The sequence below is a fragment of the Pararge aegeria genome, chromosome 25 (assembly GCF_905163445.1).
Source record: "Pararge aegeria chromosome 25, ilParAegt1.1, whole genome shotgun sequence".
NCBI classification, from domain to species: domain Eukaryota; kingdom Metazoa; phylum Arthropoda; class Insecta; order Lepidoptera; family Nymphalidae; genus Pararge; species Pararge aegeria.
The window spans coordinates 9,364,242-9,382,584 of record NC_053204.1 but is presented as its reverse complement, the minus strand read 5'-3'; the positions used below and the strand labels follow the sequence as shown (position 1 = coordinate 9,382,584).

At 32.9% G+C, this 18,343-nt stretch overlaps 2 protein-coding genes across 2 annotated transcripts; one reads left to right on the top strand and one right to left on the bottom strand.

The window, feature by feature from the left end:
- Nucleotides 1-2,653: 2,653 nt before the first annotated feature.
- On the bottom strand, nucleotides 2,654-7,593 carry LOC120634828 (methylosome subunit pICln). The gene is made up of 6 exons (XM_039905654.1): nucleotides 7,334-7,593; nucleotides 6,243-6,383; nucleotides 5,770-5,868; nucleotides 5,271-5,404; nucleotides 4,484-4,591; nucleotides 2,654-3,742 (listed from the first exon to the last, which is right to left on the bottom strand). Exons 1-6 carry the CDS (start codon nucleotides 7,453-7,455, stop codon nucleotides 3,714-3,716), a joined length of 633 nt encoding a protein of 210 aa, XP_039761588.1. The 5' UTR covers nucleotides 7,456-7,593; the 3' UTR covers nucleotides 2,654-3,713.
- A 660-nt stretch (nucleotides 7,594-8,253) lies between these two features.
- On the top strand, nucleotides 8,254-10,854 carry LOC120634763 (PR domain zinc finger protein 5-like). The gene is made up of 5 exons (XM_039905540.1): nucleotides 8,254-8,319; nucleotides 8,611-8,719; nucleotides 9,782-9,900; nucleotides 10,225-10,427; nucleotides 10,785-10,854. Exons 1-5 carry the CDS (start codon nucleotides 8,254-8,256, stop codon nucleotides 10,852-10,854), a joined length of 567 nt encoding a protein of 188 aa, XP_039761474.1.
- Nucleotides 10,855-18,343: the final 7,489 nt, after the last annotated feature.

Here is an 18,343-nt window from a genome sequence, read left to right as displayed (position 1 = left end):
AATATATAGAAGATATTTTTTTTTAGGTTTTTTGGTGTAAAATGTCTAACTAGCCTCTAATAGTTCGTTTAGTAAAGTTTTTTTCAAAAAATTACTGCTGGTTTGTATTTGGGTCCAAATGGGTTAATGTTCATTAGGTACATAGTATTTATCTTGTTTGTTTACACTGGCCATATTTCTTCGATCGTGGTCCCCTGAATGGATGGAAGGTTGTTTAGAAGATGAAATAAAAATCAATTAACTATTAATTATTACGCTTTTAATATACATATAAATGTCTATATCTAGGCAATCATAAACATCGAACCAAAAAACAAATTTGAGCTACTACAGTTTACAAAGGTAATGCGGTCACGACTTTAGTGGCTTTTATTGCAAATTTCTTAAAATTATTACTCGCAGCGTCTCCTTTTACAGTCCAGAGGGCTAAGTGTGAGATTTCCTACCTACGTTAACTTTACTTATTCGATAGCGTGAAAGTACTGGTTTTTTTACCTGTTGGTAAGCGATGAAGCAGTCTTTAGGAGTATGGCAGTTATATTAAACTCATCCCCCTTAGCGGTTACTACGCGATATCGTACCGGAACGCTAATTCGCCTAGTGGGTACGTCTTTGTCGGTAGGGTGGTAACTAGTCACGGCAGAATCCTAGCACCAGACCACATAAGAGAAAAATAAGAAATTATAAATTCCTGAATTTCCCCTACCGGGAAATCGAACTTGGGACCACCCGCTTAGATTAACAGCGCTCACCGCTGCGCTAGGAAGGTATTTAAAATTTCTATTGTTTCGAAAGACCGTCATCTAGTATCAAGACGGTTTTCCAGTATTGTAACTAGATTGAGCACCTTCGATAAAGATCGTAATAAACTTTCACGCTGTCGAATTGTCTACAAACGCTGCGTTTTCCGGTAGCACCATTCCAGCATCTTGGAATCCCAACGTCCGTCGATCTTCGGAGCCTATGTGCGTTCGTGCGTAGTTATCAATTACAAATGAAAACGCGAAAAATCTTTTACATAATAATACAACCAAAAACAGCATTGAATCTGTATACAACTGAAAATCTGTAACGTCAAATTTGACACAGTCATACAGTTAGTCTGTCATTCACGTAACACACTGAGAGAGTTTGACTTTAATATCGTAGAAGACTTCCGCAATCAAAGCGTGCGTGTTCATATTATTACACTGTTATGGAACTATTCAATCAACATTTATTTAACAAAAACAATACGTTCCTTACATTTTTTTTATTCATACGTATGTGTATTTTGGCGATATTTTTTTTTAGTTTGCCTCCGAGTATACATTTAAGTTTGGGATTACACATATAACCATAATTAATGTGAAATTTTAGAAACACTGCGACTATTAGTAATTAATTGTACGACCCTTGCAATTTCGATATTGTTCCGAACTTTGCTTAAGTTGTAGAACTGGTAAAGCATATTGTATCTTATATTTACTCTACGTTTGTAATAGATCGTAGAGTACAAATATTAGTCCGTCTTTTTAGAGTATAAAAACTAAACGTCAGAGTAAAATGGAACTTATCTTTTAAAATTGAACTTAAAAACGCCAACCGTAAGATCCATTTTACAATGACGTAAATGGTATAATAAAATTGGATAGTTCAAATTTAGAATCTAAAAATGTAATACATTTATAAACTATTCGAGGGGAGTTCTTTACATCAAATTTTATATGTATAGTGTCATATCAAAAGACCTACGTTTGATATATTATAATCATACGATATTGTTTTTTTTTGCCGCTTTACATTCATCCATACACTAGGCAATCCAGCGCTGCACTGGGTGGGAGGGTTTTGAAGTGTATTTGTCCCTTACTTAGTTTTTCAAACAATTCCTACAGTGGAATCATGTATGTAAACCGACCTGAAAAAAAATCTTCTTTCAAAGATTTTTGACCTATTGCCGAAGCCTATTCGAATAATCAAAATTTTAAACATTTATTTATTTGCAAAAAATTTATACAAAATCACTATTTTATTTTTTGAAATACGTATTACCTATACGTATCAAAGGAAGTTTATTAAAACTTCATACAGTAAAAAGAAACTTAAATTATTCACAATAATGTTGTCAACTCATTCCTAGCAAGTTTGAGACCATAGAAAACAGTAAAAAGGCTTAATTCAACCAAAGGTTATAAATTCTGTAGCATTTGTACCAGATTTGCTCGATCGCAGCCGAGGAGTCGCTTTGAAGGTTTTATAGGTTTGAAGTCGCAAATCCTGTACTTATAATTTTTGTTTTACGACTATTATGTAAAGAGTAAAAAGCCGAGCTAAAGAATTGTAGGAAAATTCCAGCTTTAACAAACTGACAATAAGATGCATTTTACTTCGATCATTTTGACTAAGACATAACTTGACAGGGACCATGTATTTTCATACATCATTAATTCCATTAGTCTTTTCGATTGTGTGCACATAATATTCATACAAATAACGTGCATTGCGTTGTTGTAGAGTAAATATTTTGAGTAGACATTGAGTACCACTTCATTTATCAGAAAAGGATAAAAATATTACAAAATTCATCTTCTTCTTCATCATCATATCAACCCACACAATGAGGAGGGGTTAGGGCCGTAGTCCACCACGCTGCCCCAGTGCAGATTGGTGGACTCCACACACCTTGGAGAACAGTACGGAGAACTCTCAGGCATGTAGGTTACCTCACGATGTTTTCCCTCGCTGTTGAAGCAGGTTCTATTTTAATTTCCTAATATCAAATAATTAATTAACAGCTCTGCAGAATCTATGGTATTATTACCTATTAGATTTTATCATAATAAGGTAAAGTAAGAAGTGCGATTTTCTACCTACGTATACTTATGTTACTGTAGTCGAATAAGTTACCGAAGGAAAGGTTGAAAATCTCACACTCTTGAGTGTCTAATACTGGTGATTTCAATACGCGGTTTCGTTATCACAATAAAATCTACAAACGTGGCATTATTAGTGATAGATCAGAATATACGGTTACCGTCGAATTATGTCTTAACATGACGCCTGCAAGGGTTCACGGGTGATAGACTTCTTCGTACAAAAGCCGTATGTTTTTTTTTTTCTGTTTTCTATGATTACAACGATATACACTGTCTGATGTATACCATGCATTTAATAACCTAAAATTAAATTCAGTACGAAATTATGGCTACCGGGTTTTAATTTACCACCAGGCGGCGCCACTCGAGGTTACAGAAGGCATGAAAAAATATAAAACAAAGTTAGAGAGAAGCTGGCGTTGCTTTGGCCAAGGTGTTTCAAAAGTACTTCAATCGTGAGTGGCGCCATCTACTAGCGCAGTAAAAAGTTACGAAAGTTATCTTACTCGTGATTGGTGCAATTTTCATAGCCAAAAACAAGTTACGGAAGTTACCAGTCGCAAACGGCGCCAATTTTAAAACGACTTACGAAAGCTACCACTCGCTAGTGGCGCCAATTTGGAGTAAAGAAAAAAAACAACTACTATGTTGTCTGTGAAAAGTCGCAAGTGGCGCTGTGTCGAAGGCCTGGAACTATTTCGACACGTCAGTGGCGTCATCTGTTAGCAAACAACCGGTAGCCGGCATGCAAATAACACAATAAACGGAATCCCCAGAGGGAAGTGAGAATATAACGCTTGCTTCGAGCGGCCAAATGAATTACAGCGAAAAACTTATAATTTACACAGAACGCTATCACTCCGCAGCCTCTGCGTCTTCACAATCTGAAAAATTAATAAAACAAATTGTCATCAATAGCTCTAGTCTCTCATATCTAATTCTATGGAATGAGCTGTCAAATAAAAGACAGTCCAAATTATTAAATATCTTTAAATCGCGGTTAAAAGACTATTTCCTGTCTAGTATGTAGTAAAATATCTATGTAATTTTATGTGTATGTTTAAATGGATTACCATTTAAACATACACCTAAAATTACAGAAGTTAAATACATATTAATGTATTTAAGTACTAATGTATTTTTATTTATATATTCTTATATATATTATAGGATATTTATACACATACAGTATAAAAGAAAGAGAGGAAAAGGTGGTCCAATGGCTTTAAAAAGGTAACAAGGCTTTTGTGTTTCGGAACTGCAAAAGAAGAGTGCATTTAAACATTGCACCTGTTTTTGAAAATTCTCAAACATATGTGAAGTCTTCCAATGCATGGCCTTAACCAAGTTTAAGGAGAGATCCTATCGTTGGACATTAAATGTATGTTTTTTTTTATTACACTACAAGTTAGCCCTTGACTGCAATCTCACCTGGTGGTAAGTGATGATGCAGTCTAAGATTATAGTGGGCTAACCTGTTGGGTTGATTGATGAAAATTATAACTACCCAAATTGCCCCTGCCGGAAAGCGAACCCGGGACCTCCAACTTAAGTTCATAGCGCTCACGGTTGTGCCAGGGTGGTCAATGGACGGTAAACAGTATATAATGATGATGGAGATTTACCTTCATAGTGAGGTCCATTGCTGTTCTCCAGTCGGAGCTGTCTTAGCCTGGCAGCCGCTTCATCAGGAGCACCGTTGCTTTCCTCCGCGTCCTCAAACTCTTCATCGCCTACAAATCAATTCAAATCAAGTCATTTGTGGGGCAGAGTAAATTTTTTTATAGCATGACTCGTAATGTAATTGTATGACCTCAAGTCATACAAGCAAGGCTGTTTAGAATCACACTGCTCTTCTTCATCTCTCACAAGACAGCATAATAATTGTAAAAATTCTCATGTTGGAAAAAAGCAATTGCTGAGTTTTGTGCCAAATTCTGATAGAGTTTCTACAAACAGACAGAATTGACGTGACAAAAATGCTTAGACACATGTAAATGAAAACCAAAATATTACTTCACATGAACTATATACTTATGAACTGTGTCTGAGACTTATCAGTGAAAGTGAAAACCTAATAGTTTTTGAGTAAACCACTGCCATAGTTTTTACTGAAAGAAATCAGATACAGCCCTAAATGCAAAACTCTAATGCAAGTTAAAATAAAATGACTCAAGTCACTTTATTAGGAACACGTCACACAACGTAGGTACTATGCGCGTGTCGGTCTTTAATATTTAATTTTTTTATTATTGAATATTTTTACAGAGTGATTCGTTTTGAAATATACTTAGCATAAGTATATTTTGTTTATTCCTTTAATATTATTTCTTAATTCTGTTACACGCTGTATTAGGCCTACTTAAAATATAAGTTAGCAATAGTTTTCATTATCTTACTGAGAACACATACCATCGTCAAACTCTTCACCGTCCATGTAAGAGTCCTCATCATCAACCTCGTCAATGGGGTCGGGATGCAATGCCTGACCCTGGCTCATTGCTGAGTACATGGGGTTCAGGTCTGCCTCATTTTGTGGAATGAACCTGTGGATATAATAATATTAATAGTCTAGCAATGAACTCGACTTTTTAAGATCTGATAGGCGGAGATAGCTTTGTTGTTAGGACTTTGGCCTCTCTTTTATAGAGACCATGTTTGGTCTCCACATATCACATGCTGATAGGGGAAAGTTAAATAGCAAAATTGTTTGATTTAATTATAATTAATTTTCGCAAAATCGGTGGATTATTGCCAATACAGGCCAAAATGACTTAATAATCAGAATATATTGTTAAAGGTTGGTAAGTAATTTTTTGAATTCTTTCATTTGCCCCATTCTGATAGGCAAACTAGCAAATCGGTTGCTTCCAGGCCAATTTTTAAACATCATTGGTTCAAATAAACTAACCGCAGTTGTGTGATTGGTTGGTGGTCTGCATCAAAATCATCATCGTCATCATCCTCTTCATTCTGCGCATCACCATCTTGCTGAGCCAACTCTGGTAACCTGTAAATTAATATTAAAACATAAAAAGAAGAAGAGAATACAGATTTGCGAAGTGGTGAAATCTGTATTCTACATCTACACAAGCAAATAACGGAATACAACGGAGAACGGGCAGCGTCCTAGTCTGTGCTACTCCTACTGTCTACTGAGTTCACCAGCCTGTCTGATGATCATGAGCATGATGATTATGGGCAAACCCTCCTATTTGGGGAGGCATTTGGTCCAGTAGTGTCATAGGCTATTGATGATCACGTCAGATGTCAGGTAAAGTTAAATGGAATGGTAATATCATTTGTTCTTGAGGTATTTTAAAAAATAAAACAAAATTTTGACAAAGTAGCATTAAACAGCTAGTAATAAAATGCTTTCTTTACCTAAGTTCATAATTCAAGACCATGTACAAGGCCGACATTGGTTCTCTCTGCACTGCATGTAGGGATATGGTTGGGTACAGCAGAGATATTGTTGGGGAGGCACCACCCGATGCACTGACCCCACCACCCCAAACCACATTGCTGAAAACAAAAAAGTGCCAACATATAAAACCACTTTGTACTTTGTCTGTCTTTTTTTTAAGGATTTTAAATTCCAAAATTTTGCCTGCCGAGAATCAAACCCATCCCGGGCTCTTACTTAAATTCTCAGCACTCACTGTTGCACCAGGGAGGTTGTTGGGTCTTTCATTATGTTATTCAATGTATACATATATGCTTTAAACTGTGTTTTTTAAAGTCTACATCTACAAATGCTGCAGTATCCTAAAATTGGGGCCACATTTGAACAAAATAATACATACTTTAATGTACTCAGTACCAGCCCAGATTTAGTAAATTGTCAATATTTGGAATACAAAAATTCTTTATTCAACTAAAATAATAGAACACGTTTATTGTATGTTTTTTTATAAATCTAAACATGGCATTTTCCCTAGGATAATTTTTTGTACTTTGGAACAAGAAAAACCTGTTGTTTAAAAAACAAAGCATACTGTATTAGAATTTCTTTCGTTTTTAGATGTTAACTAATGAGCGAAGGAGACAAAAAATTTAGATAGTTGTGTTGATATAAACTAATATTATAAATTCGAAAGTGGGCCGGGTTTTTTGATTGCAACCTTTAACTGGCTCAAATTTTAAAATCTTCTTCGTGAAATTTAGCATAGATGTAGCTTGCAATCTGGAGATGGACATAAGGTTCTTGGAAAATAAAAGTTTTCTTATGGGAACAAAAAATAACCGCAGACGAAGTCGCGGGCATCAGCTAGTATGTAATCAATAATTTAAAGTTTGAGCAGCATAATTTATGGAATACAAAGTTGCACCTGCTTTTATCCAATATCCGTAGTTGAAGCACTTAAAATTTGCTAAACTGAATTGTGAATACCACAAAGGAATTACTGTGATTATTTAGTTTCAAGAACTATATTTTTCTATAGTTTCTAGTGAAAGTAGATAGTTGAACTTACTGTTCAGTTATATACAAAGTGGCTGTACCCAATTCCTGGTCGTTAACAAGTAATTTTGTCAACGGAGTTTCATGTAACACACCCTCGACAGGGGCCGCAAACGAAGAAGACAGAACAACCATTTTTAACGGTTGATAATATTTAATCGACTTCGCTAATTGCACAAATTCTTATAGTAATTAGGCGGCTTTCAAGATAATTTTACAAACAAACAGATTTCGCTAAACACGTTTTAAGTTGTGAAAAAATGCGAAAAGAAAACATTTAACTCGCTTTTTAATTAAGCAGGCTTTCAATTTCGCAAATTCGGGTTCTAGGCATTTCGTACTAGTCGTAAGTCACTGAAAGTATATGTTTTTGAGTAGCTACTAACTACAGATCTAATCCCACTTTAGCATTCTGTTCATAGAATTATAAAGTAAATGTGACACAATGATTAAGAAATCGTTTATTCAGCGTGAACTAAAAGTTTTAATATTAATTGTTTCTATTAATGTACCACTTCTTCCACATCCAAATCATTACGCGAGAACGATTGGTTTTGCTAAATACTGCAAATTCTTGCAGTTTAGTACCTGAGTAGCATTTCCTAATTTAATGTTTACTTATATGTTTACTGTGTCTGAGATCAAAGTAATAAAGTTTGAAGAGTTTCTTCAGTTCTTGAACCTCCTTGAACCCACAGCCGTAAAAATCATTGGTAAAACATAGACTATGGTCTATGGAGTAACGTAAACAAGAACTATTTCTGCGATTTCCTATTTCCTAACTTCTCATATTTTCTTCTGCGAATGTTAACTTAAAAGTGAACACAAATTTTTAGTTAAGTTATTATAAGATTGTTCAATAATTGAGGTCTTACAGTAGTTTTGATTTCTTGAATAATATAGAAAGCGCTAACAATGCTTCCAGTTGTAAACATGGTGTACTGTGAAATAAACACAAACCAACATTTTGAACCGGAATCTCAAATTATTGACCAAGACGTAAGTTTTTTCGAAGATTTCAAACATCAGATCCCTAAATAGTCTATAATAAATTAATTTAAATCCATATGATAACTGAAATCGGTACTTTTCTTTCAGAATTTTAACAAATTAGAACTTCATCTTTTTAATTTGTCCCTTTAGGATCCATATATTTCTCTTTTGAAAAAAGTAATCAAAATATTTTACCACCAAATAGACCTTAAATGTTAGCAATAGAATTTATATTTATGGTCGCACATTTATAATATTTAATTAAGTAATAATGTAAAAAAGAAATTGTTTTTTTAGCCATTAGATGGTTTTGGTGATGTGAATGAAGAGAAATTTTATAAATTAGAACAATCTGTCTTTGCTGAGTCCATTCAGTTTACAAAAATTGACTTTGAGAGGGAAAATGGTAAGCCAATCATTCAATCAAATCAACCCATTACTGGCCCACTGCAGGACACGGGTCACCTCCCACAATGAGGTGTCCACCACACTGGCCCAGTGCACATTGGTGGACTCCACACACCTTTGAGAACATTACGGAGGACTCTTAGGCATGCAATTTCCTCACAATGTTTTCCTTCACTGTTATTTAATTACATAAAACGCGCACAACTTAGCAAAGTTAGAGGTGCATGCTGGGATTCAAACTCGGCCCCCTAAATGTAAGTCCAGCTCCTACCCACTGGGCTAATGGATTCTATTCAAAATTAAATTAAGTATTTTAAGTACAACAAATAGAGCCATAAACAAGGATTGAATTGAACTAAATATTTCAAGAAGGTCTACTTTGTAAGAACTTTTGTAACACAAAGTCTGTCTGTTTGTAGGGACTTACACAGGTCAACAAGTTTATATTATTAGAGATAATAGCAGAGCAGCTTGTTTTCAAGCAAAATTAACATATACCCAAACCCTCAAAGGAAATCTGCACTTTTCTTTGACATTATGAAGATATTAGAAATGCCCAAACCTGCGACATCCTTTTCAGAGAATTTCTGCTTTCTCTAATAGATATTTTTTCTGTAAATTAAGTGTCTACGTGTTTATGTATACCGCACCAACCTGTTCCTTACAAAAACTACTATTGCCAAAGGTTGTCTGCGAGAGATCACTTTAGCGATAAGACCGCCTTTGCACACCTAAACTACTTTATTTTATTATTTTTGTAAATGTGTTTCTTTGTATTTTGTTTTTGTGTGTGCAATAAATAATTTAATAATAATAATAATAATATTTTGTCATAGATTTGAAAATGGTTTTTGGGCATATAAAAACCCACCTGGATAGATCTGTAATGCCTTGCTGGCTTTGGTTCAAGGAATTGATCTTCAAAGCAACTGTGTTATTAGATGATAGATCCATAAATTAAGTAAAAGCCTCTTAATGCCCTTAAATGAAAATACACATATGGCCTTAAGTGCCGTATGTGACACACACCAAAATACCACTAAAAGGTTTTTTATTTTAGGTGATAACGCAGACAATGAATTTACATTTCTTGATAAGGTGACAGTAGAAAAGAAAATTGGTAAACGAAATAAATATCATATTGAATTGGAAGATGACTCTAAACCAGTCTGCCCAGAGGTAAATTTTTAGATTTATTTTAATACTAGCTGCTGTTAATGTTAAGTTTCAGTTTTGTTCTTCTTAACGACACCCGCATAGTAGCCACGCTACGCCACCATGATTTTAATTTTGCATGTGATGTTAGGGTTGTATCTGATTTCTTTCAGTAAAAACTATTGCAGTGGTTTACTCAAAAACTATTAGGTTTTCAGTTTAACAAATAAGTCTTAGAGACAGTAATATTGTACCTCTGAAGCCTGTGAAGTATTGTGTCGGTTACACACTGTATATATAAGATCAGTTTAGATATGCTCGATTATTAATAATAACCGCCCGTTTTAGGCTAACTGCAACAAAAAGTTCACGTCCTTGACTCTCTTGAAAGCACACATACGTAAAGTGCACTGTGCTGTGCAGAGTCACACTTGCGAGCTCTGTGGGGCGCGCTTTAAGGCGAAGTACCTGCTGGCGAGACACATGTCCGTGCATACGAGGAGCACGATACAATGCCCTGTGTGTAGCGCACAGCTAAGCAAGAGGACCAGGTAACAACATTCCCCAAACTATATTACAGGTTTGACCCAACTCTCCTCACAGCATTCATACGTAAATACACTGCTGTTGAGAGTCACATCAAGCACGATACAGTGCCCTGTGTGTAGCGCACAGCTTAGCAAGAGGACCAGGTAAAATGCCCCAAACTATATTACAGGATTGACCCAACTCTCTTACTAGTGCACATTATTTTTTTCTTGTTCGAGGAGGGTAAAACCAAGACTGCCTGCTGCGTACTGACATGGTCTGGTCAACTCGCACGGTCTAAAATAAACTAACCTTGATTTTCAGGCTGCCATTACTTGTGGTGACTGTTCCCGCATACTAATGAAATGTTTTGTCCTCAGTCTGTCGGTGCATATGCGGTTCGTACACAGGCAGGGGGCCCTCAACTGTGATAGGTGTGATAAGAGGTAATGTACCCTGTGATCATCATTGACGGCCGATTGGCGCAGTTTGGAGCGACCCTGCTTTCTGAGCCCAAGGCCGTGGGTTCGATTCCCACTACTGGAAAATGTTTGTGTGTGGTGGGCGTCAAACTTAGTCCGCCGGGAAGGAAGACTGAACTCTTAACCTGTAGTAGCTTCGCAATATATTTATAATAATATAGTCTTTGTGAGACAAAATATTACTCTTTATAAACAAAAAGCTGAAATTAACAATCGACTTGTCAGAAACGGACATAAATTAGTGATATCTGCATATCGTCTGCGAAAGGTGCAGAACTCCTTTGTGGGGTTGAGTATACGCTTTTACAACATGATTCCTAAGGAAATTCTGGACCTACCAATGCATACATTTAAAAAAGGTGTAAAAACGCATCTAGTACAGCGAGGTTACTATACATTTGATGAATGCCTCAATGACAAGGTAGATTGCAAGCAGCCAGCCTCGCTTTCATCTCCCGCAAGATAGCAAAACGATTGTAAATGTTGATGTTGGAAAAGAGCAACTACTGAGTTTCTTGCCGGCAGTTCTTGGTAGAGTCTGCTTTCCGAACCGGTGGTAGAGTCACTACAAACATACATACTTGGCGTTTCAAAAGTGCTTTTAAAGTAGGCCTACTTGAAATAAATGAATTTATTTAGGTTATCAACGCTTTTCTGATGACGATGATTTCTATTATACAATATACTTAATTCTTGTTGATCAGGTTTGAGAGGCGCATTGATTACGTCCGCCACAAATCTTCGCATAAGACTCAGCTGTTTTAGAAGATGAAGGTAAGTTTTTTACTATCCACCATCAAAAAAGAAAAGAAAATATTACCTTAACCCACATTCGAACAGCCCAATGTCTCAAGACTGATTGCCGAGTTACAGCAATTAAAGAAATGAGGAGAAAAAAAAACTGTCCACCATCATCCTATTAAACTGCTGAAGTCACACTGCGGGGCAACTCCTCGTTTCTCATAGTAGAGACGGTTAGATCGTAAACCCACCACGCTGCTCCAATGCGGGTTGGTGGGCTTTAACGACAGATCGATTTAAGTGCTCTAGGAGGCGCGGGGGCCGACACCGACAACTTCCTCCGGAATGGTACGGAAAATTCTTGACTAGATAATACACAATATCTTATAAGTATATTTTGGCCTGAGTCGGGATTTGTGTACATATATATTTATGTGTGCATGCAACGTGTAAATTAAAACCGAAATAATACTTCGCAGGCTTTAGAGTTACATTATGTACTGTCTCTTAGACTTATTTGTAAAACCGGAAACCTATTAGTTTATTAATTTTAAGCCACTGTGCCATAGTTTTTACTGAAACAAATCAGATACAGCCCTAACATCACATTCGAAATTAAAATCATGTGAGTCCTGTCACTTTTGTAGTGTAGGTACTATGCACGTGTTGGTCCTTTGTTTTCAATAGGGTTGTCATAAGTAAACATTTAATATGTTTTGATTTCGTTTGTATATTGTTTGTTTGTTGCTTTCTGAGTCAAAGGCCGTGGGTTCGATTCCCGCAACTGGAAAATGTTTGTGTGATGAACAGGAATATATTTCAGTGTCCGGGTGTTTATATGTATTTTATAAATAAATCCAGTGGCGTGCACATCATAGATTCGCAGAAGCACTGCATACCCTTATTTTTTTAATATAACTCGTATTGGAGGGGAATTTTACCATTTTATGCCAAGCACCTGATTTATGCTTACCCTGTCAAAAACCCAGTGCACGCCACTGGTATTTATGTACCTATATTATTCATTAAAAAAAATATTCATCAGTCATCTTAGTACCCATAATACAAGCTACGCTTACTTAAGGGTATGGAGGGTAGAGGTAAGGAGAGTCATCTGTGTATATGAAATAGTGTCGTCAAAATGTATTAAATTAGGATGGCGCCACATTTGCATCAGGGTAACTCTTAAAAGAAGCGCCAAATATAAATATTGTTAGAGTAGGCTTGAAAAATAAACAAGGAAGTATGGAGATACAAGGAAGTAAGGTTATATTTACCACAATATTTTGTACAACGTAAGTTGTTGTAATTCTCAATAATTAACTACTTTAGTCGATAATGACATTAAATTTTTTAACTCGGCATACTTCAATTCATCTACGATTGCTACATTCATACCATACCCTGTGCATCCACCAGCGCCATTGTGGAGGATTTTTGAACTGTTATTTAGCGCAACAACTGGACACTTTTTCAACTTTTCTTCCATATAAGATGACTCTCCTCACCTCTACCCTCCATACTTAAGGGATAGATGGCGATGTGTGTATTGTCGTAGTATATTTATTTATGTAAAAATAAGTAAGCATTTAATATTTTTACAGGATGCTTCCTTATGAAATATACTAATGCAACCTTCACCATTATTTCGTAATCGTTATGTGGTTTTCTGTTGCTAACATTTCTTTTTCTTGAAAAGCTTATAACTTTAGAAAATCAAAAATTAAACTTTTTGATATTCAGAGGGCTAAAACAAAAAAAAAAATTATATCATAAGAACTAAACATGAAAAACAACGTATACAACTTGTTGTTTTTCATGTTTAGTTCTAATGATATTTTTTTTTTTGTTTTAGCCCTCTGAATATCAAAAAGTTTAATTTTTGATAAGAACTAAACATGAAAAACAACAAGTTGTATACGTTGTTTTGTTATACTTTTCTTTTTTTATGTACTTTTTGTGGTGTGCAATACAAGTATATTCATTCATTCATTCATTTATGAAAGAAAGTAAGAAAAACCGTAGACCTAAAATTTTCATGGCATACGTAATGGAATCAGCTCAGCAGGGCTAGCACAGGCGGAAGACAAAAATCATATCCCCCGATTATATCTCCTGACAAGGGATAAAATTAAATTGTCATCCTGCCTGCCTGTGCCATTATATACTTTGATACATTATATCAAGTAAATAATGTATTTAAGTATATAATGTAAATAAGTAAATAATGAACTTAAGTATATAATGTACGTAAAGCTTGAAAATATTTCAACTATGCCTATCTAAAAAAATACATGTCAATCTAAAACTCCGTTGCGCGGATTTTGAAGGACAAATGCGGAAAAAATAGCGATGTTATCCTGTAGGAGCTGATGGCTTTTCCGGGATAAAAATAAGCCTATGAGCTATTCCAGGATACGCATGCATTCGATCGTTGTCCCATATGCCTAGCGACGTGCTGTTATCTGTGAAGAGTTTTGTTCTTTATCTGCGACAATATTCATCAGATCTTCATTATATAATGTAAGTAAGTATATAATGTAAATAAGTAACTAATGAACTTAAGTATATAATGTATCAAAGTATATAATGTTAATAAGTATATAATGTACTTAAGTAAATAATGTACTTAAGTATATAATGTAAGTAGGTATATAATGTAAATAAGTAAATACTGAACTTAAGTAAATAATGTACTTAAGTATATAATATACGTAAGTATATAATGTATTTCAGTATATAATGTAAATAAGTAAATAATGTATTTAAGTATATAATGTATTAAAGTAAATAATTTATTTCAGTATATAATATACTTAAGAACATAATATACTTAAATACATTATTTAATTACATACATTATTTACTTATGTACATTATATCCTTAAGTATATAATTTATTTAAGTATATAATGTACATAAGTACATAATGTACTAAAGTATATAATGTACTAAAGTATATAATGTACTAAAGTAAATAATGGACTTAAGTATATAATATACCTAAGTATATAATGTATTTAAGTACATAATGTACTAAAGTATATAATGTACTAAAGTAAATAATGTACTTCTGTATATAATGTATTAAAGGATATAATTAAATAATGTACTTAAGTATATAATGTATTTAAGTATATAATGTACGTAAGTATATAATGTATTCAAGTAAATAATGTAAATAAATATATAATATAAATAAGTATATAATGTACTTAAGTAAATTATGCACATAAGTACATAATGTATGTAATTAAATAATGTATTTAAGTATATAATGTTCTTAAGTATATTATATACTTAAATAAATTATTTACTTTAATCCATCATATACTTTAATACATTATATACTTAAGAACATTATATACTTAAATACATTATATACTTAAGTACATTATTTACTTAAGTACACTATATACTTATTAACATTATATACTGAAGTTCATTATTTACTTATTTACATTATATACTGAAATACATTATATACTTACGTATATTATATACTTAAGTACATTATTTACTTAAGTTCATTATTTTCTTATTTACATTATTTACTTATTTACATTATATACTTTAATATATTATATACTTTGATACATTATATCAAGTAAATAATGTATTTAAGTATATAATGCACATAAGTGTATAATGTATGTAATTAAATAATGTATTTAAGTATATAATGTTCTTAAGTATATTATATACTTAAATATATTATATACTTAAGATCATTATATACTTAAGTACATTATTTAATAACATACATTATTTACTTATGTACATTATATACTTAAGTACATTATATACTTACGTACGTACATAATGTACATATGTAAATAATGTATGTAATTAAATAATGGTTTTAAGTATATTAAGTAAATAAGTAAATAATGTATGTAAATAAATAATGTATATAATGTACATAAGTACATAATGTACTTAAGTATATAATGCAGATAAGTAAATAATGTATGTAATTAAATAATGTATTTAAGTATATAATGTATTAAAGTAAATAATTTATTAAGGTATTACTATGTACTTTATATACTTAAAAACATTATATACTTAAAACATTATTTACTTAAATACATTATTTACTTGATATAATGTATCAAAGTATATAATGTTAGTAAGTATATAATGTATTAAAGTATATAATGTTTTTAAGTATATAATGTACTTAAGTATATACTGTACATAAGTATATAATGTACTTCAGTAAATAATGCACATAATTACATAATGTATGTAATTAAATAATGTATTTAAGTATATAATGTTTTTAAGTATATTATATACTTAAATACATTATATACTTATTAACACTATATACTTATTTTCATTATTTACTTAAATACATTATATACTTTGATACATTATATACTTAAGTTCATTATTTACTTATTTACATTATATACTGAAATACATTATATACTTACGTATATTATATACTTAAGTACATTATTTACTTAAGTTCAATATTTTCTTATTTACATTATTTACATTATATACTTACATTATATACTGAAGTACATTATTTAATAACATACATTATTTACTTATGTACATTATATACTTAAGTACATCAATAACTAAAATACATTATTTACTTACGTATTATGTACTTAAGTACATTATATACTTAAATATATTATATACTTAAATATATTATATACTTTAATATATTATATACTTAAGAACATTATATTCTTAAATACATTATATACTTAAGTTATATACTTAAGTTAAGCGTTGGTGGTCGCTGTCAAGCTGACATGTCGTGAAATCAGCTGCTCGTATTATTATTTTAATTTTTATTATAATATTTGTATAAATTGTGTTAAAATCACTGTGATTTAATGTATTTTCTATGTGTTAATCAAAGAAAAAAGTGTAACCTACACAGTGACCATATAAACCACGTAAATCGAAAATCCGTCTGACAGGAGGTTTCGTCCAACGGGAATTCAAAATCCAACGACTGTTATAAGCAAACGACGTACATTTTACGTCCATGGGATGTACCTGGGGAGTATTGCTTTCATTTTTCTTATGTTAATAACACTGCCATAACAATATCCTAGTTGATAACCAATTCCCTACTTCAAATTTTTGTTTTATTTTGTTATTCTCGTAACACTCACGAGAGACGTCCCTCCACACACTTAGACAGACTCATTCTCGCTTTACTTGGCGGATTTGTGGAAGTATAGTTGAAGAATTAATTAAACTGTCTCAGACAAAAATACACAACCAAATAAACCTTATTTTACAAGTTGTGATTTAAAGTTTTCTTTGCTCAAATTGCTATTTCTATCACTTAAAGATATCCCTAATTAGTATGTTATTGTATTTCCTAGTATACTATCTGTAATATTCCTTAGTATTTATCTCTATTTCCTATAACTTTTTCATAATATATATACATATATTTTTGATCCTTTTCTCTTTCTTCTGTAGGTTATCTAATTTCCTTCACTCACATATATTGTTTGCTGTGTTTCAGGGCGAAGTGCTATAAAATGGTGCCAACAATGCTAACCAGAAGAGCGGCTGCATTGCAAGAGCAATTAAAACTTAAAAATGCCCTCAGTGAACTAAAGTCACTGAAACAACTAAATGCTGATTTAATGAGGGAACAAGATGACAGTGAAGTGGAACTGAGATCAATTATTGCCAAGAACTCCCAGCTAAAGGGTGAACTAGCTGAGCTACATAGCGCTCACACTCTGGTCTTAGAGGAGCGCAACCAACTCCAGGAGGCAGTGCATTCTTTTAACCAATGCATATCTACTTATGATGAAGCTTTAGGAAGAATTACTATGTTGGAGGGTGAATTATGTAGCGCACATAAAACTATTGATGACCTTCAGTCACAATTACAAAATGTTGAAATGCAATCAACAAATAACTTGTATGATGAACTACTTACTTCATCCTCAACAATGCCAGTGTGCATCGATCTGACTTGTGATAGCCCTTGTGTTAAAAAAAACCAAGCCTCAAATAGATCTCCCCTTTTTAAATAGCCACAATAAAATAAAAAAATACATTAGAATTAGTAAAATAATAAAAAAAACTCAAAAATTAGTAAAAAACCAGAAGAAAAGCAGTGAAAACCTGATACAAAGAAAAGAACGTTCAGTTTTGTTAAATAAGTTAAATACCTTTTCTCTTTCTTTTCAAAGTAGCAGGGAAAAATATGAGAGTGAAATCCAAACCTTAAATGATGTTATTCAACAGCTGGAAGACTCACTTAAAACTATGACTATTAAATATGAGCTGTCAAAAAAGCAGATTGATGAACAAATTCTGGCAGCTGATGAGTTGTTAGCTCTAGGTACCTACAATATGGCTCGTTTTGAGTCATTGGCAAATAAATGTCAATGTTCTCAAGATATACCTACGGCTAACCTAGACTTAAGTAGTAGTATTTTGTCCTCTAATAAGCTAGAGACCTGCCAAGAGCAGTGTGAAAGTATTATTCCTGTCACTACATCCTTAGATTATAATTTATCAAGTAAGCATAAAAAACGCACTTTAGTAATTTCAGACAAGCTAGGTAAAGGTTTTGGTCCTATTATGAACTGTTACCTAGATCACTCAGTGACTAATAGATGTTCACCGGGGGCTAATTTAGACTATCTTATTGATAGTTTGAACATAGACAGTTTAGATGTAAATAAAAATGTTATATTTTTGTTAGGAGACAG

Coding starts and splice junctions, on each gene's coding strand:
- LOC120634763 (XM_039905540.1), top strand. CDS start 8,254: ATGGTGTACTGTGAAATAAACACAAACCAACATTTTGAACCGGAATCT. Junction 8,320..8,610: donor CTCAAATTATTGACCAAGAC/GTAAGTTTTTTC, acceptor TTGTTTTTTTAG/CCATTAGATGGTTTTGGTGA. Junction 9,901..10,224: donor CTAAACCAGTCTGCCCAGAG/GTAAATTTTTAG, acceptor CGCCCGTTTTAG/GCTAACTGCAACAAAAAGTT.
- LOC120634828 (XM_039905654.1), bottom strand. CDS start 7,455: ATGGTTGTTCTGTCTTCTTCGTTTGCGGCCCCTGTCGAGGGTGTGTTA. Junction 6,384..7,333: donor ACTTTGTATATAACTGAACA/GTAAGTTCAACT, acceptor TTTTGTTTTCAG/CAATGTGGTTTGGGGTGGTG. Junction 5,869..6,242: donor GTCTTGAATTATGAACTTAG/GTAAAGAAAGCA, acceptor ATTAATTTACAG/GTTACCAGAGTTGGCTCAGC.